We start from the raw sequence: 20735 nt of genomic DNA, 5'->3' as shown, positions 1-20735 counted from the left end.
GGGGGAAACTGGATTAAAATGATATGCCTTGTTCTGGCTCTATAAGATACACATCCGAGTGAAACCACCTCCAGTGAGACTCTGAACTGCTTTTCTATTTTTTCCCCTAGGGATTTGAGGGCTTCACTTAGATTTCTCTTCATATAAACTCTGATGCCCTACATTGATCTGATTTACCTAAAATGTCTTTCTTCTCCTTTCAGCTCTGTCTGATCTGGAGCTCGTGGCCCAATCAATTGTCTTTATTTTTGCTGGCTATGAAACCACGAGCAGTGTTCTCTCCTTCATTATATATGAACTGGCCACTCACCCTGATGTCCAGCAGAAACTGCAGGAGGAAATTGATGCAGTTTTACCCAATAAGGTGAGTGGATGATATGTGGAGAAGGAGGGAGGAGGTGAAACCTTAGCAAAGTTGCCTCCTCACCACTTCCCAGGAGAATTTTTATAAAAAGCATAATCATGATTCTTTCACTAACGCTGTGTAGGAAGGCTCTAAAAAGAAAAAGAAAGAAACATAGGGAATGGTTGCTACTGGCAGAAGTATAAGATCTCTGTTAAACAGTCCTGGCCCTGGTTCATCTGCTTTCTGTTATCACAATAATGCTAAATAAAAAACATCCAAAAACCTCAGTGGCATCTAACCATAAGCATTTATTGCTCACAAGTCTTGATAGTGAGCTCTGGTGATATTGGCAGGACTTGCTCTGGTCTGGCTGTGGTCTGATGGAGCCTGGCCCTGGGTGCGCTGTGCAGGCTGACACAGCTCTGCCCCACACGTGTCTCATGTTTCAGTCAGGTAACCACTGGTGAAGAAGCAAGCTAGGAACCAGGGTATCTGACTCCTGAGCTAAACTCTTAAACTCTATAATATTGCCTTTCAAATATAACACCAAGTACTAGGTGCATATCAACCGTACTATTTTCAGACCTCTGCCAAAACTCAGATTCTTTGTGGTATGAAGAGACGGCTTTGGGGCTGGCCTGGGTGTGGCAGTGAGATGAACACAAAGGGATGTTCTTCAGAGATTACAGTCCAGCCCTGAAGCAACAACTAGGAGACTGTTTCAGCAAGTGAGGACAGGGCTGTGTGGAGTTCTATCCTCTTTATAACTTCCACTAGCACTGAAATCATGTGCTCTGATAACATCCAACCAGAACCTTCTTTTGTCATATTTGGGATAGAAAGGAACTAGTTTGTCCTCAAATTATTGATAGAGATTTTATATAATATAGTGCTTCTCTCCACATTTTATGTATATAACAAAAGTCCTGTGTGTGTGTATATATATATACACACACATATACACACACACACACACATATATGTAATACAAATCCTGCTTAGTAATTGTTTTTGTTTGTATATATAACAAAAAGAGTTATGAAGCAGGACTTTGACCAATAGTCCTTGTGTGGCACAGAGAATTTGCTTTTTCTATCTGTTTTCACTTTCTTGGTTACAGACATGTGATCTCTTTTTTGAAAGGTGACAATCACTTTGTCATATTTTATTTGACGCTAGTGGTCATAGCCTATTAGTCACGTTTGTTTCCATGAGAAAGAAAAACCACTAGACGGTTATGCTAAGGACTTCACACCCTGGGGAGAGATCGGTCCTGAATGTCTCCCGCTTTCATAACTCCTCCACACATCTCAGTGGGCCATTGAGCACATCAATGAGCATGACAGTTACTCAAACACTTTATGAGGGTGGGGGAGGGGGGAGGGATAGCATTAGGAGATATACCTAATGCTAAATGACGAGTTAATGGGTGCAGCATACCAACATGGCACATGTATACGTATGTAACAAACCTGCACATTGTGCACATGTACCCTAAAACTTAAAGTATAATAATAATAAAATTAAAAAATAAAAATAAAAAAATAAAACACTTTATGAATGCTATGATCCTTTACCAGTATGAGTTATTCTCTGGAGCTTCTAACATGTCAATAGTACTGCATGGACTGAGTTAAAAGTTAATTCAAAATCTCAATTTATCCAAATCTGTTTCTTTCTTTCCAGGCACCACCCACCTATGATACTGTGCTACAGTTGGAGTATCTTGACATGGTGGTGAATGAAACACTCAGATTATTCCCAGTTGCTATGAGACTTGAGAGGGTCTGCAAAAAAGATGTTGAGATCAATGGGATGTTTATTCCCAAAGGGGTGGTGGTGATGATTCCAAGCTATGTTCTTCATCATGACCCAAAGTACTGGACAGAGCCTGAGAAGTTCCTCCCTGAAAGGTACAAGGCCCCTGGGAAGGGAGCCCTCCCTGAACCAGCCTGGTTCAACCATATTCTGCCTCTCTTAATCTACAGGACAGTCATGGGCTTGTACAATCATTTGCTTGTCTTTTTACATTTAAAAGTTTTTTTATCATCAAATTGATCATTGTCACACCTTACAAACCGTAGACTAGATAAAAGAAAACTACAGCCAGCCACAGTCCCAGCAACTTAAGATGAAGGTCATCAGTTATGTCCTTATGGGTTATGTGTCCAAAATATAAGGACTTTTTTAAAAACACATGATCACAATGCTATTATTATGTCCCACAAATGAATATTTTTTCCTTAATATAATCAAATATTTAGGAGTCAAGTTTGAACAAAAAACATGGGTCTAATCTTCAAAGAATTTATAGGTTAGTGGAACAGATAGACAAAGAAAGCAGTGATGATACTGCTTTGCATTGGTACAGTAGCATCATATGCCCGTGTAAATTATCTGACTTAAACTATTCTATGGAGGTGTGGGGGAGAAAGAGGGAGAGATGGAGAGAAGAAGAAGGAGGAGAGAAGGAAGGATAAGACAAGATAGGAAGGAGAAGGAGGAGACTTAGAAAAACAAGAGAGGAGAGGAGAAGCAAATGCAAAATAACAATTTCGTAATAGTGCAAGACAATTTCTTCTTCTCCTTCCTCATGACCAACATAAATGTGAGGCGAGGGAGGAATTTACTTTTCCATCAGTCAGTCTCATCACTTATGTGCCTTTTAAAGTGTGAACACATCACCACCCTGAATATAATCTGAGTATTTAGAAATAAATATTCTTTGCAACACTGTTTATCTCCTCTCAACAAGACTGAAAGCTCCTATAGTGTAAGGAGAGTAGAAAGGATCTGTACCTTACAATTCTCATAGCAAAATATGCATAGCAGGATTTCAATGACCAGTCCACAAAAGTATCCTGTGTACTACTAGTAGAGGGGTGGGCCCTAAGTAAGAAACCCTAACATGTAACTCTTAGGGGTATTATGTCATTAACTTTTAAAATATCTACCAATATGGAACCAGGTTCAGTAAGAAGAACAAGGACAACATAGATCCTTACATATACACACCCTTTGGAAATGGACCCAGAAATTGCATTGGCATGAGGTTTGCTCTCATGAACATGAAATTTGCTCTAGTCAGAGTCCTTCAGAACTTCTCCTTCAAACCTTGTAAAGAAACACAGGTCAGTCAATTTTCTGCATAAATAATGTTTTATTAAGAATTATTTTAACTGAAGGGTCTATACATTTAAAAAAGAATACACTCATTTAAACTTTTAATAATTTGTTCTATGGGCCAAGGAATCTATTTGGACCCATCTATGATCTTTAAGGGTGCTTCAATTCTGGCATTCAAAAGCTGTAGCATTAAAAACATCATGAACGCCAATGTAGATTAGCATGGCATGACTATCTGCAGTCTCCCTGAACTTGAGCAAGGTTTAAATTCAGTTTCAAGTTGACTGGAAAGATGGGGAAGTATTTTGCACAATTGTGAAGTGCAATTATTATCTTGTTTTGACTTTTGAATGGTGATCTTCCTTCCCAGAACTTGTAGAAGCTTTCTCATGACAGTGGCTCCCAACCACTAGCTGTACATTGGAATCACCAGGGAGCTTTAAAAATTCATGATGCCTAGGACATCTCAGAAATTCTAAACTAATTTGCCCAGAGTGTGGCTTTAAAAGCTCCCCAATTGCTTCTCATGTGAAGCCAAGGTGGAAAATGACTAATTTAAAGTATTTCTATTGGATATGAAGGACTACCACAGTCCAAGGCCATACTTACTGACCTCACCTTCCAGTTGCCTAGCTCTATCCAACTGGGATCCTTTTCAACCCAATTATAACTCTATTAATCTTCTTCCCTTTCTTCTCCTCATTCTGTTCTTATCTTTCAAGACCTAGTTCAATTCTCAAGCTCCTCCAAGGTGTCTTCTCGACCTAGTCCACAGCTCATTTACTCCTCTGCTCTGTTATTGGTTACCGGAGACTATTATCATATAATTTCATAATTTGCCATTAAATCATTGAATTTTGTTCTCTATATTTTCTCTGTATCTAAGAATGTCTTCTCCCTATCCATTAACAATATCCTCTCATTTTATTCCTTTTAAAATATCCCAGTGGTGCCTTGCAAGCAACCTCATCTAACTCAAGCATTTGGGCACTTGGTAAATGTTTAAGGAGTGATATGCAGTCAATTGGCTTGCATACAAATATTAAGGTTTTTAATGTGAACTTTAAACAAAGTGACATTCATGTATTTGCATGTGTGTGCATGTGTGCACATGTGCATGTCTGTCTGTAGGGAAAATATATTCATGCCTTTTGAAAATTTTTAAATGATAAGGTGTTACATTTAAAAAAGATTTGGAATCTTTTCTCTGAAGAAGTTAAAGAACAGATGTCATTGATTCATATTAAGCAAGACCCTATAAATCTTATTTCTAGGTCTCATGTATTTATTAAGCAAATCCACCCCTTAAGCAGGCATTCTACATAGGAGAGGAAGAAGATAGAGACAGTTTCCATATTATTTCCATATTCCACATTATTTGTGGCTTTAGGCCAGCTATGTAGCTATCCCGTATTTGTGCTCAGACAGAGGACTCAGCCCTGAGAGAAAGTGGTCCTCTGGCACACCTGGGATGGGGAAGGTACTCCCTTGGAAGTCCCAAGCTTGCACTTGGTCTCCATGGCAATTTTCTTGCCCATCACTCCATGGAGATCAGAATATCACTCTGTTGTGTTCCCTCAACACTGAAGCAGTGTCTCAATAAGAATAGGGCTAAATGTTGAGTCAAAACACTGTAGGAATTGAGAGGTTCCCCACTTGCGCTACCCTTGGAAACCAAGAGAAGATGTTAAAAAAATAAAACGATAATGCTTCCTGAAGGTGTCTTCCCATCTTTACACTAGATGGGTTCAACTGGGAGAAATTACTGGTCTCTGGAAGTTGAAGACTGTCCATATAATTAAAATGTATAATAGGTACTCAGGATTACCTTTCAAGTTTCAACATATACAAAATTAACTTTATATAACTCTTCAAAAATAGTTTACCATTATACCTAATAATCTGGTTTAAATTTTTAAAACTCATCCATTTTACTTAAAATTTAAATCAAAAAGAACACAGGTTCCCATGAATTTGTCTCAGGTCAGGCTTGGCACAGAATAGTTGCTCCATAAATATTTTGTTAAATGATAGATGATGAATGCTCTCACTATCCAATCTTCACACATCTTATAGAGTAAGCATAAAGAATCCAAGATTTATAGTGCTGAAAGCAGTTTTTATATGTTTACAAAGCATTATTGTCATTAATGCATTTTTTTACTTTGATGCTATACTTTCTACTTTTGCTTTATTTAATGCTTCTCAATATGCTTGTTTATCTGTTGCAGATCCCCCTGAAATTACGCTTTGGAGGACTTCTTCGAACAGAAAAACCCATTGTTCTAATGGCTGAGTCAAGGGATGAGACTGTGAGTGGAGCCTGATTTCCCTAAGAACTTCTGCTTTGCTCTTCAAGAAAGCTGTGCCCCAGAACACCAGAGATCTCAAATTGCTTTGTGAACAGAACCCTGAAATGAAGATGGGCTTCATCCAATGTACTGCATAAATAACTGGGGATTCCGTACATGTATTGAGCTCTCTCACAGTCTATATAGAGTGTTATACTTGGTAATATAAAGGAGATGAACAAATCAGTGCTGGGGAAGTAGATTTGGCTTTTCTGCTTCTCCTAGGACTATCTTCACCACCCCCAGTTAGCACCATTAACTCCTCCTGAGCTCTGATAACAGAAAAAACATTTCTCAATAACTTCATCCACAATCATTAATGAAAATAAGAATTATTTTGATGGCTTGAACAGTGACATTTATATCACATGTTATATCTGGAGTATTCTATAGTAAGTTTTATATTAAGCAAATCAATAAAAACCTCTTTATAAAAGTATTATTGGATACTTCCCACACATTAATGAGAAAACTATAGAACCGATGACAGAGAACCAACAAGCAAATATTTAGATCATTGTAATCACTGTTGATGTGGGGCCTTTGTCAGAACTCCAATTTGATTATTAACATAGGTGAGAGTTAATCCACTATGACTTTGCCCATTGTTTAGAAAGAATATTCATAGTATAATTATGACATTTTTGACCAGGCATATTGGCTCATGCATGTAATCCCTGCACTTTGGGAGGCCAGTGCACGCAGATCACCTGAGGCCAGGAGCTCGAGACCAGCCTGACAAACATGGTGAAGCCCCATTTCTACTAAAAATACAAATATTAGCTAGGTGTGGTGGCACACGCCTGTAATCTAAGCTACCCAGGAGGCTGAGGCAGGGGAATTGTTTGAACCTGCAGTGAGCCAAGATCATGCCACTGCACTCCAGCCAGGGTGACAGAATGAGACTGCATCTCAAAAAATATATATATATGACTTTTTGTTGCACATATATTTAGTAACATACAACTGAAGCCATTATTATATTATTAGTTTTGATTTAATGTTTTCAGCCCATCTCCCCTGATATTTCTGGGAGACAGGAAATGTTTTCTTACATCGCTTGCATTCTGTCCTCAACTCCCAACTGTCTCAATGCAATGAACACTTAATAAAAAACAGTTGATTGATCAATTGATTGGGCAACAAGGCTAAAAGTACTCATTCCTTTTCTTTTCCTATTTCTTCCTTTATTTTTCCTTTCTGAATAATTTAGTCCTAGAGCCATTAGGTGGGTGGCAGCCAGATGGTGGCCAACATTAAGGTAGAGAAGAGAGTCATGGTGGTTCCAAGTCAGAGACCAAGTAGGATGAGGACCAAGTGAGTGTTCATATGGAAACAGCCTGCCTGGGTGTGGGAGTCCAAGCAAGCAGAGAAGGGGTCCACATAGAGGTGTGGCCTACAAGAGCAGCCATAGCCTAAATATGGCATGGAAAACCCACACAAGGTCAGGAGGGCCTCCAGGAGTGGAAAGGGATGGGCGAGGTTTGGCTACATAAAGGGGATTTATCAAAGAAGTAAATATATTAAGGATGATGGAAGCCAGGCTTCTCACTTTTGCAGAAGGGAGTCACGGATTCAGAAAGGGAGAAAACTAGCAGGAATCCCATGAAATTAGATTGGAGTGGATGTACTCGTGTATACTCATACCCTTCTAGATAGACAGATGGGTAGATAGGTAATAGATAGATAACAGATCAATGACAGGTAGATAGATGTAAATGTATATGTGTGTTTGTGTGTGTGTACAAAAAAATTTAAAAACCATATATTTCCTAGGTCTCTCCACTGATAGGGCTAAGTAACAATGACATTTCAATAGCAATGAGCACACTTAGTGCCAAGATCTTGGCTTATGAATACCATTTACCACCGAAGGGAACCAGAGCTCTTTAGAGAAATGCCTGATTCCAGGGCCAGGTTGAGAATGTTCAAGACAAGCCTAGGACACATTTTGTGCCAGGAAGCAAGAAAATGTTCACATGATTTCCAAGTAATGTTTGGAAATGATATTTGAAAAAGACTTCCAAATGATAATTCCAAATTATTTCCAAATGATATTTGCAAAAACATAAAGACTCCACCAAAGAACTATTAGAACTGATAAACATATTCAGTAAAGTTGCAGAATACGAAATCAACATACCAAAATCAGCAGCATTTCTATATGCCAATAGCAAACAATCTGGCAAAAATAAAAAAGTAATCCCATTTACAATAGCCACGAATAAAACTAAATACCTAGGAATTAACTTAATCAAAGAAGAGAGAGATCTCTATAATGAATACTGTAAAACACTGATGAAGGAAATTGAAGAAGACACAAAAACAGAAGGATATTCCATGTTTACATATTGTAAGAATCAATATTATTAAAACTGTCCACACTACCCAAAGCAATGTACAGATTCAATGCAATCCCTCAAAATACCAATGACATTCTTCAAAGAAATAGAAGAAAAAATTCTAACATTTCTATAGAACCACAGAAGACCCAGAATAGCCAAAGCTATCTTCAGAAAAAAGAACAAAACTGGAAGAATCATATTACCTGACTTCAAATTATATTACAGAGGCATAATAACCAAAACAGTATGGTACTTGAATAAAAACAGACGCATAGACCAATTAAATAGAATAGAGCACCCAGAAACAAACCCACACACCTACAGTGAACTCAATTTCGACAATGTTGTCAAGAACATACACTGGGGAAAAGACAGTCTCCTCTGGTGCTGGGAAAGCTGGATATCAATATGCAGAAGAATGAAACTAGACCCCTATATCTCACCAGACACAAAAATCAAATCAAGGTGGATGAAACACTGAAATCTGGCCGAGTGCGGTGGCTCATGCCTGTAATCCCAGCGCTTTCACAGGCAGAGGCAGACAGATCACTTGAGGTCAGGAGTTCAAGACCAGCCTGGCCAATAAGGTGAAACCCTATCTCTACCAAAAAATACAAAAGTTAGCTGGGCATGATGGTGCATGCCTGTAGTCCCAGCTACTCAGGAGGCTGAGGTGGGAAAATCACTTGGACCCATGAGGCGGAGGCTGCAGTGAGCCAAGATCATGCCAATGCATCCCAGCCTGGGCAACAGAGTGAGACTCTGTCTCAAAAAAAAAAAAACGACTGAAATCTAAGATCTCAAATGATGAAACTGCTACAGGAAACATTGTGGAAACTCTTCAGGACATTAGTCTGAACAAAAAATGCTGAAGTAATACCCCACAAGCACAGGCAACCAATGCAAAAATGGGCAAATGGAATCACATCAAGTTAAAAAGTTTCTGTGCTGCAAAGAAAGCAATCAACAAAGTGAAGACGCAAACCACAGAATGGGAGAAAATATTTTCAAACACTCCAACAACAGATTAACATCCAGAATATACACAGAGCATAAACAACTCTTGGAAAAAATTTAATAATCCTAATAATCAAAAAATGGGCAAAATATTTATACAGACATTTCTCAAAAGAAGAAATACAAATGCCACATAGGCATATGAAAATATGCTCAACATCATTGATCATTAGAGAAATGCAAATCAAAACTACAATGTCATCTCTCCCCAGCTAAAATGGTTTTAATCCAAAAGACAGGCAATAACAAATGCCAGCGAGAATGTGGAGAAAAGGGAATTCTTGTACATTGTTGGTGTAAATTATTACAACCACTATAGAGAACAGTTTGGAGGTTCCTCAAAACATTAAAATGGACCTATCATAAGATCCAGAAATCCCCGTGCTGGGTATAAACCAGGAAGAAAGGAAATCCATATATTGAAGAGGTATCTTCATTCCCATGTTCCCAATAGATGCTATTCACAGATGCCAAGATTTGGAAGCAACCTACGTGTCCATCAACAGATGAATGGATAAAGAGAGTACTTCACTTATGCACAATGGAGTACAATTCAGCCATGAAAAAAGCATGAGATCCTGTTCTTTATAATAACGTGGCTGGAAATGGAGGTCATTATGTTAGGTGAAATAAGCCAGGCACAGAAAGACAGATATCCATGTTCTCACTTATTTGTGGGATCTACAAATCAAAACAATTGAGCTAATGTCTGGGTCTTAGTCAATTTTGTACCCTAAGTACAGGGAGCACAGCCGTTAAAATACATGATGAATGCTTTAATACAGGAATGAATAGGTGAGAGACGCAGGGTAGTTGGGTGTTCTGATACATAGTATCTTCCTTGACACATTCAGTACAACTCTCAACAGGTAAATCTCTTCATGTATGTTACCTTCTGAGGAATTAAGTGGCAGAACATGCCTTCTATTATTTTCCTTTGCAGAACAAGACCAATTGCATTAGTTGGGAAACAGTGCTGGCTGCATTTGAGTCCCAAGCAACCATTAGTCTATTGCTATCACCACAGACTCAGAGGGAATGACACACAGGGGCCCAGCAATCTCACCCAAGTCAACTCCACCAACATTTCTGCTCACCCACCATGTGTACAGTACCCTGCTAGGGTCCAGGGTCATGAAAGTAAATAATACCAGACTGTGCCCTTGAGGAACTCACCTCTGCTAAGGGAAACAGGCACAGAAACCCACAAGGGTGGTAGAGAGGAAATAGGACAATAGGACTGTGTGAGGGGGATAGGAGGCACCCAGAGGAGGAAATGGTTACATCTGTGTGAGGAGGTTGGTAAGGAAAGACTTTAATAGAAGGGGTCTGTCTGGCTGGGCTTGCAAGGATGTGTAGGAGTCATCTAGGGGGCACAAGTACACTCCAGGCAGAGGGAATTGCATGGGTAAAGATCTGCAGTTGTGGCTTGTGGAGATGGATTTCAAGTATTCTGGAATGAGGACAGCCATGGAAACAAGGGCAGGTGAGAGGAGATTTAAGAGGCTTCATGCCAATGGCTCCACTTCAGTTTCTGATAAGAACTCGGGTTCCGTGGACTCCCTGATAAAACTGATTAAGTTGTTTATGATTCCCCATAGAATATGAACTCAAAGGAGGTCAGCAAAGGGGTGTGTGCGATTCTTTGCTACTGGCTGCAGCTGCAGCCCCACCTCCTTCTCCAGCACATAAACATTTCAGCAGCTTGACCTAAGACTGCTGTGCAGGGCAGGGATGCTCCAGGCAGACAGCCCAGCAAACAACAGCACACAGCTGAAAGTAAGACTCAGAGGAGACAGTTGAAGAAGGAAAGTGGCGATGGACCTCATCCCAAATTTGGTGGTGGAAACCTGGCTTCTCCTGGCTGTCAGCCTGGTGCTCCTCTATCTGTCAGTAACTGTCCAGATTCCTCTCCTCTGTTAACTTGGACTTGGGGTGCTACTCAGACCCCTGTTCCCTCATCTGTTTTAAAGATCAAAAGAGATGTTCAAGGAGGAGTAGCTTCTTGGATGCTACAAACACATAGAGGTTATTATTGGTCTTATGCAGATTTATGAAGAAATAAATAAGCATTTGTCCCAGCCACCTTCTAATTTTGGTGACTAGGAGGGTTTGGGGACAGCATTTGTTAGTGGGAATGATTTGATTAGCTTAGATTTGACCTATACTAATCAATGAAAACGAAAACCCAGCAAAGGCAGATTACAAACTGCTGAACAGGACGAGGAGTGTGATCCTCATCCCCTTCCCAGGTTCTCGGGATTCTGGGGGCAGGAGGGAGCAGCTTGGGTTTTTGTCTCATTACCTTCATTTTCTGGGTTCTCTGTCTGCTGGAAGAGATGTGTAGAAGTTTTTCCTCTGTGGACCTGGTGGTTCCTGCTCCCCTAACTTCCACCCCAGGATATCATTTACATAACACACCAGGGAACACCAAGACTTCATGGGAAGCTGTTCCCTAGCTCTTCCCTCTTTCCTGTGCCATGTCCCAAAACATCCCCTCCCTCCTATGACTCACTCCTCCACCCTGTCATACACAGAACTATTTACCTTGCAATGATTAATCTCCAGAGCAAAGGAGACTTGGAGGAAGTTTTGAAGATTTATTCTTTGCTTTAATCTTTTTCCTCCCGTCTCTGGGAGGCTAGCATTAATATAGAGCTTTGTTTCTCAGCTAATGGGAATCTGCTAGCAGCCTGAAAAGGCAGGAGCTGTGAAAGCCAATTTGGATTTTACACATTTTTTCCCCTTTATGCTACAGTAAAGGAGGACAAACCCTCTCACTGGTGGGATTCCTGGCATCCTAGAGCAGGTGAAGAGAAGAGTTACTTTCCACTGTGGGTAGTGGAGGCTCCACCTGTCCCATTAACTTCTACCTCAATTTGACTTTTAAGAGCAGGCAACAACAATGACATGAAAATAGGAAATATAAACTTCATTTTAATTTTTTCACAGAAAGCTTAGGAATTCAGTGAGTTGTGGCAACATGGTTTCCATTGTCTAACATTTTAAAATGAATTGATATGGTTTAAATTCATTCATTTTTAAATCAGAATTTTTTGGAGATGGAATATTTCCAGCATGTTCCTTCTGGGTGATGAAACAGGGCTGTTAGTTCAGTATTTGTGACAATAAATGTGTGTAAAATAACATCACCTCTCCAGAATAATGTCAGGAATATGAGTCTAAAGCATGAATGTATATCGCTAAGACAAGACTGCGATATACATATTTATGTATATCTTTTTATATGTAAAAAGATATGTCTTTTTAAATATACATGCCTGACAGTTTATTTTAATACCTCCTTTTTGAATATACCTGCTTAGCAGGTTATCTTAAACTGTCAGGCAGGGGAGTAAGCAATACTGTGAGCTAGTGATGATAGCAAAGGCATCCACGTAGGATCCGTATGAAGTAAGAAAATATTCCTCAGCTCTCAGGGTAGAACTCCAAAGAGATATTCATGGGTCCTGGCCCCACAGTGGAGTTCACTCAAAGGGCAAACAGGTTGGCATCTCATCTGCTTCAAGCCTGGACACAGGGACATCAAATGTGTCACTGTGTGCGTGGTCTGCCATGTTGTGGGGCGGTCACTACAGACTCGGGCAGCCAGGCAGACAATGCCTTAGCCTTAGACGATGCTGGTGCAGCCCAGGAGTCAGAAACTGTAATGTAGACCATGCCCTCCTTAGGCCAACACAATTACGTGCAATAGATGACTGGCTTTTCTGTTAGCCTCTTCATTGGAACCAAAAGTGGTATTACTCTACCAAACAGAGGGGAGCTGGAAAGAAACTAAACAGTTTGCCCAGCACAGCCTCTGCCTTGACATGGAACCATGTGAGTCTAGACACTCACCTAGATCTTTCCTTGGGGACCAATGCTGCTGACACATTAACTCAATAGTTTGTCCTGACCTGAGAGATCACGTAACTTCTAGAAAGTTTAGAAGCAGAGATTAGTGTCATTGATTTGCCATAGCTATGACAATAAAAGAAGGAACAGGAGTAGAAAACCCAAGGCCACCCTGGTTTCAGTAGATGGTGCACACACTTCCACTAACTATTCTGGGGCAAGGATCCAAATACACTATATGCTGCCTCTGCTGGGATCTCCAAACACGACCCTCCATGCCATTTCTCAGTTGTATTTTACCACATATTATCATAGTCACTGGATTTGTACAGAATGTTTGGAACCTATACTGCCTTAAGTGCTACCCATTATAGAAGAGAAAACAAGGTCTTCATTCAACTGTCTGGAACATTTTATGTTTACTTATGTGGAATACTGTACCTTTTGCTATCAACAGGAAGGTACCTGGACATTAGAAGGTGCCTGTCTTTCAGCTGAAAGCACACATGACGCATATGGATTCATTTATATACACCATACTTTTCAGCCACATTTTCCTAATTTGCCTCTCTGGGACCAACCTTGTGGGACTAGCAGATTCACGGTTGAGTTGATGGCTGGTGATGTCTGCCATCAGCCTTTCTTCTTCCTCCAGTCTTCCACCCCTCAGTAACATCAGACTGGGAAGGTCTTCAGATATCCAGAACCCTCAGTTGGGGGAGTCCATACATGACCCATCAAAGATGAGTTGCAAGCAGGCCTGCCATAGGGAGCAGCAGCCTTAATGGGTTTTCCTACAGAGATACTTGATGTGCAGAGGCAATAAACTGACTGCTTTGTGATTGATCACCTTGAAAAAAGTGAGCATATCTGGGTGTATTAGTCCTTTCCTACATCACTGTAAAGAAATACCTGAGGCTGGGTAATTTATAAATAAAAGAGATTTAATTAGCTCATGGTTCTGCAGGCCCTACAGGAAGCATAGCGACTTCTGCCTCTAGGGAGCCCTCAGGAAATTTACGATCATGGCAGAGGGTGAAGGAGAAGTAGGCAGATATTACATGGCTGGAGCAGAAGCAAGAGAGGGTGGGGAGGAGGTGCCACACACTTATAAGCCACCACATCTCATAAAAACTCATTGTCACGAGGAAATACCCAAAGGAGGTTGGTGTGAAACCAGGAGAAACTGCCCCTAAGATACAATCACCTTCCATCAGGCCCCACCACCAGCATTGGGGATTACATTTCAACATGAGATTTGGGTAGGGGCAGATTCAGACCATATCACTGGCAGTGTGCTTATCAGGTGAATACCACCAGTTGGAAGGCTAGATTCCACAAGAGGAGGAATGTCCTGGAAATTGGTTTTTTAAGTTGTGGATCTTCTGCACACTGTCATTCAGGGAAATATGAGTTAATCATCCTCCCCAATAGCGCAAATCAACCAGATCATCTGGCCACAGAGACTGAGGTGTAGCTGAAAGGTGCTTGCATTTCTACGAGGCCAATGGAAGCCTTCAGCACAGTTGTCAATCTGTAGAAATAAGGACTCTGTGACTCCTCTGACACCCCTCTATGAATGACAGTTTAAGAAGGGCCAGATCCTAAAATAGGGTCAGAGCTTAGAGGGAAAGGAAAGTATAAAAGACTCTTCACAAATTCTAAAGACATGGTCACCATAGGCTCTCAGTGACCCTCTGTGACTGAGTGGATGCAGTGATGCAAAATCTCATCATCACTGCAGAAGAGAAAAAAAAAAAAAGTCACCCTTTCTGCCTAGGATGAGAATCCCCAAATCAGGGAAGAGTCCACTTACTAAATAGACATAAGGAAATGAAGTGCCCTGGAAGAATTCCTGCCTGAACCTCTGAGGAGCACTCACGTTTGAGGACATTTATCAAGTATTCATTCCAGGATTGGGACCATAAAGATTTCTGCTGCTTTCGACTAATCATTGTGACTTTTTGGGGTCTCATGGTGGAGACGGGAAAGGACTTGATGAACAAATATAATCATTGCTGTCAGAGTTACTGTTATCATTTATTGCCTTAATGTTACCTCCTTCTCTTGAGCATTCCAGTTCCTCAGTCAGTGACTTACCAGCCCCCATATCTATAAAGTCACAATCCCTGAGACCTGATTTCTGTTTCAGTTTGTAGATATGGAGCCCATTCACATGGACTTTTTAAGAAGCTTGGCATTCCAGGGCCCACACCTCTGCTTTTTTTGGGAACTACTTTGTCCTACCATCAGGTGAGTGTTTTTGAGCTCACTCTTTGGCTTCTTATGATTGGAGAGAGCAGCTTAGTTCCATCAGTAAAACTGCTTCTCCTCAGGAGGAAGGTCTGAGGTTTTACACTTTCAGAAACAGTGTATAGGCATCATCCAGAGCATGGCAAGGTTTACCCCGGGACTCTCTTGCTAACTCTCAGAAACCTCAGGTTTGCCTCAGTTGAACAGTCCCAATCTCAGGTGTATCAGCAACCTGATGTTCAGAACTTGATGTGCAGACTTTGTGAGCACCATAAAGAACATTTTTCTTTTGCCCCATGTAGGTTCCCAGGAAGGTACAGTCATATTTAGTTAGTATTAAGAGTAGGAAAAGGAGCCCCCAGTTGTGGCTTGCTATCTGTGTACATGAGAGTCAAACTTTCCTCTCTATAGCAAGAGCTCAGGAGTAGCCTTTTTTCCCTACCTCCTGGACAGCTTTGAAACTCACTTTATTAGGGAGCTCAAGTATTTACCATTGGGTCATTCGCACTTGCTTGAATCCTCTCCAAAAAATGCTAAATCCCCTGAAGGTATTTCCATGGCTCTACCCCAGCTCTTACTCCCCATGACATCTTTTGCAGCTTTGGGAGTCAGAACAAAGGTGTTCTGCTTTACTTCTTTTATTTCAAAGGCTGCACCTTATGGGTGAGTCTGAGCAGGGAGTGGATATAACTGAGATGAGATAGTGGTTATCTATCAAACTCAGATATTTAAGCATAAAATGAATTTGTGGTTTTTTTTACACAAAGGCAGAATCACATGCAAAATCACTAGAAAGGTGATAATTTGATGAAATTATTAAATATTTAATTTTGCTGAATAAAATGTCATATGTGCCACATGGACTGTGAACTTTGGTCGAGCCTTTGTGCCTAACCTGGTCTGATGCTCTGTCTAGGGCCTGGCCCCTGAATGGAAAATTATGAGCTTATCTCCACAGGGCCAGCAGCAGCAGTAGTCAGCTCTGTGGCTTAGATCATCTTTCCCGCATACCTGAGGCTTGTTTCCCTGATTCCAATTCTTCCAAGTGAGGGTTTTGTTGTCTAATTACTGCCCAGGAATTTCATATTTTTCCCTTTGCAAAAGCAATAATATCCCCGCCACCTTTTCTAGGTCAGTTCTTTAGTAGATGTACCCCCAAGATAAACATTCCTGGGATCTTTGTTTGCACAGGTAAAACATCAACCCTGAAATGTAGAAAACAGGAAAGTTTGTTTTTCAGTTTCAGTGAAAACGCTGAGCAAGTGTTGTAATTTGCTGTGTCCAATGTGTAGAGGGGACATTTTCTCAGAACTTCCATGTTAAGCTGGAAAACTGGAAAGTGAGTCCACTTTGTCATTCTGTCACTCACTCCTTTTCAACTCAACAACATGCCTCAGACTTATCTAAATCTGCTAGACTAAAAGAGGTCCCTGATGTCTGTAACTTCCTAATTCTGCTAGAATTCTAGAGCGAGCTGATGAAATAAATGAAAAGGATGATGAACAGAGATAAAAGACTGTGCATTCCCTTCTGACACTCACTCTCTTTCCCTCAGCCTCAGTTTCCCCATGTGCCCCTGAAGGTGATCATTCAAGGATTTATGAGATTTTAGAGACAATACATGAAAAAGCAAAAAGGCATCAGAAAGACAAGGAGTTACTTAGTTTATACACAATGATAAGTCATTCAGTATCTACAACACTTTGAGAAAATTCAAGAGTGATTTTAAATTTCCCATTTCAAATACCTCCTCTGTTTTCTCTCCTTTCCCTTATGATGTCTCCAAATAAGATTCCTCTAACTGCCAGCAAGTCTGATTTCATTGGATTCAACTGTCTTCAGCCCCAATTAGACGCAGGGTTAAGTATATTTGAAATATTAATCAAGGGAAGCATTTCCAAGATGGCCGAATAGGAACAGCTCTAGTCTGCAGCTCCCAGCAAGATCGAGGCAGAAGATAGGTGACTTCTGCATTTCCAACTGAGTCTTAGCAACAGGCAGACCAGGAGATACCCTCCCGTGCCTCGCTCGGCAGGTGCCACACCCACGGAGACTTGCTCACTGCTAGTGCAGCAGTCTGAGATCCACCTGATATGCTGCAGCTTGATAGAGGAGGGGTGTCAGCCATTGCTGAGGCTTGAGTAGCTTGCTGTGTAAACAAAGAGGCCTGGAAGCACGAAGTGGGTGGAGCCCACCACAGCTCAGCAAGGCCTACTGCCTCTGTAGATTCCACTTCTGGGGGCAGGGCAGAGTAGAACAAAACACAGGAGACAGACAGCCTCTGCAGACTTAAACGTCCCTGTCTGACAGCTCTGAAGAGAGCAGTGGTTCTCTCAGCACGGTATTCGAGCTCTGAGAACGGATAGACTGCCTCCTCAAATGTGTTCCTGACCCCCCTGTAGCCTGACTGGGAACCACTTTTCAGTAGAGGCCGACAGACACTTCAAACATGCGGGTGCCCCTCGGGGATGAAGCTTCCAGAGGAAGGATGAGGCAGAAATATTTGCTGTTCTGCAGCCTCTGCAGGTAATACCCAGGCAAACAGGGTCTGGAGAGGACCTCCAGCAAACTCCAAAAGACCTGCAGCTGAGGGGTCTGACTGTTAGAAGAAAAACTAACAGACAGAAATAGCATCAACATCAACAAAAAGGACATCCACACCAAAACCCCATTTGTAGGTCACCAACATCAGAGACCAAAGATAGATAAAACCATAAAGATGGGAAGAAACCAGAGCAAAACAGCTGAAAATTCCAAAAAACAGAGCATCTCTTCTCCTCCGAAAGATCACAGCTCCTCACCAGCAAGGGAACAAAACTGGACAGTGAATGAGTTTGATGAGTTGACAGAAGTAGGCTTCAGAAGGTCGGTATTAGCAAACTTATCCGAGCTAAAGGAGCATGTTCTAACCCATCACAAGATAGCTAACAACCTTGGAAAAAGGTTACATGAATGGCTAACTAAAATAAACAGTGTCAAGAAGACCTTAAATGACCTGACGGAGCTCAAAACCATGGTACGAGAACTTCGTGATGCATGCACAAGCTTCAATAGCCGATTCGATCAAGTGTAAGAAAGGATATCAGTGATAAAAGATCAAACTAATGAAATAAAGCAAGAAGACAAGATTAGAGAAAAAAAAGTGAAAAGAAACGAACAAAGCCTCCAAGAAATATGGGACTATGTGAAAAGACCAAATCTACATTTGACAGGTGTATCAGAAAGGGACGGGGAGAATGGAACCAAGTCAGAAAACACTCTTCAGGATATTATCCAAGAGAACTTCCCCAAACTAGCAAAGCAGGCCAACATTCAAATTCAGGAAATACAGAGAACACCACAAAGATACTCCTCAAAAAGAGCAACCCCAAGACACATAATTATCAGATTCACCAAGGTTGAAATGAAGGAAAAAATGTTAAGGGCAGCCAGAGAGAAAGGTCGGCTTCCCCACAAAGGGAAGTCCACCAAACTAACAGCAGATCTCTCAGCAGAAACCCTACAAAACAGAAGAGATTGGGGGTCAATATTCAACATAATTAGGGAAAAGAATTTTCAACCTAAAATTTCTTATCCAGCCAAACTAAGCTTCATAAGTGAAGGAGAAATAAAATACTTTACAGACAAGCAAATGCTGAGAGATTTTGTCACCACCAGGCCTGCCTTACAAGAGCTCCTGAAGGAAGCACTAAACATGGAAAGAAACAACTGGTACCAGCCACTGCAAAAACATGCCAAATGGTAAAGACCATCAATGCTATGAAGAAACTGCATCAATTAATGGGCAAAATAACCAGCTAACATCATAATTGCAGGATCAAATTCACACATATCAATATTTTTTTTTTCAGAAGCATGTTATAATTTAATTTATGATTTATGTTTCAAAGATAACCGCAATGTAACCACCCAACAGGTTCATGTTGCCTGCTGCCTAGACAAGGCCAATTTATCAAGACAGGGGAATTGCAATAGAGAAAGAGTAATTCATGCAGGGCCAGCTGTATGGGAGACTAGAGTTTTATTATTACTCAAAATAGTCTCCCTGAGAATTTGGGGATTAGAGTTGTTTTTTTTTTTTTTTTTTTTTTTAGTCTTTTTTTTTTTTTTCTTTTTTATTGATCGTTCTTGGGTGTTTCTCGCAGAGGGGGATTTGGCAGGGTCACAGGACAATAGTGGAGGGAAGGTCAGCAGATAAACAAGTGAACAAAGTTCTCTGGTTTTCCTAGGCAGAGGACCCTGCGGCCTTCCGCAGTGTTTGTGTCCCTGGGTACTTGAGATTAAGGAGTGGTGATGACTCTTAACGAACATGCTGCCTTCAAGCATCTGTTTAACAAAGCACATCTTGCACCGCCCTTAATCCATTCAACCCTGAGTGGATACAGCACATGTTTCAGAGAGCACAGGGTTGGGGGTAAGGTCACAGATCAACAGGATCCCAAGGCAGAAGAATTTTTCTTAGTACAGAACAAAATGAAAAGTCTCCCATGTCTACCTCTTTCTACACAGACACAGCAACCATCCGATTTCTCAATCTTTTCCCCACCTTTCCCCCCTTTCTATTCCACAAAACCGCCATTGTCTTCATGGCCCGTTCTCAATGAGCTGTTGAGTACACCTCCCAGATGGGGTGGTGGCCGGGCAGAGGAGCTCCTCACTTCCCAGTAGGGGCGGCCGGGCAGAAGCGCCCCTCACCTCCCGGACGGGGCGGCTGGCCGGGCGGGGGGCTGACCCCCCCCACCTCCCTCCCGGACGGGGCGGCTGGCCGGGCGGGGGGCTGACCCCCCACCTCCCTCCCAGACAGGGCGGCTGGCCGGGCAGAGGGGCTCCTCACTTCCCGGTAGGGGCGGCCGGGCAGAGGCGCCCCTCACCTCCCGGACAGGGCGGCTGGCCGGGCGGGGGGCTGACCCCCCCACCTCCCTCCCGGACGGGGCGGCTGGCCGGGCGGGGGGCTGACCCCCCCACCTCCCTCCCGGACGGGGCGGCTGGCCGGGCGGGGGGGCTGACCCCCCACCTCCCTCCCGGACGGGGCGGCTGGCCGGGCGGGGGGCTGACCCCCCCACCTCCCTCCCGGACGGGGCGGCTGGCCGGGCGGGGGGCTGACACCCCCACCTCCCTCCCGGACGGGGCGGCTGGCCGGGCGGGGGGCTGACACCCCCACCTCCCTCCCGGACGGGGCGGCTGGCCGGGCGGGGGGCTGACACCCCCACCTCCCTCCCGGACGGGGCGGCTGGCCGGGCGGGGGGCTGACCCCCCACCTCCCTCCCGGACGGGGCGGCTGGCCGGGCGGGGGGCTGACACCCCCACCTCCCTCCCGGACGGGGCGGCTGGCCGGGCAGAGGGGCTCCTCACTTCCCAGAAGGGGCGGCCGGGCAGAGGCGCCCCTCACCTCCCGGATGGGGCGGCTGGCCAGGCGGGGGGCTAACCCCCCCACCTCCCTCC

The 20735-nt window shown here is 42.6% G+C and overlaps 1 protein-coding gene across 2 annotated transcripts in view; it reads left to right on the top strand.

Moving 5' to 3' along the window:
• CYP3A7 (cytochrome P450, family 3, subfamily A, polypeptide 67) overlaps positions 1 to 6260 on the top strand; it is a 28856-nt gene extending 22596 nt beyond the window's left edge. Inside the window, 4 exon segments of one of the 2 annotated variants that reach the window (NM_001093774.1) lie at positions 204 to 364; positions 2033 to 2259; positions 3315 to 3477; positions 5704 to 6260. In NM_001093774.1, coding sequence (NP_001087243.1) covers positions 204 to 364; positions 2033 to 2259; positions 3315 to 3477; positions 5704 to 5799 — 647 coding nt within the window. In that variant the 3' untranslated portion in view covers positions 5800 to 6260. 2 annotated transcript variants of the gene reach the window in all.
• Positions 6261 to 20735: the final 14475 nt, after the last annotated feature.

The sequence above is a fragment of the Pan troglodytes genome, chromosome 6, assembly GCF_028858775.2.
Source record: "Pan troglodytes isolate AG18354 chromosome 6, NHGRI_mPanTro3-v2.0_pri, whole genome shotgun sequence".
Classification (NCBI taxonomy): Eukaryota; Metazoa; Chordata; class Mammalia; order Primates; family Hominidae; genus Pan; species Pan troglodytes.
The sequence above is the reverse complement of the archived record's forward strand: the minus strand, read 5'-3'. Positions and strand labels throughout refer to the sequence as shown.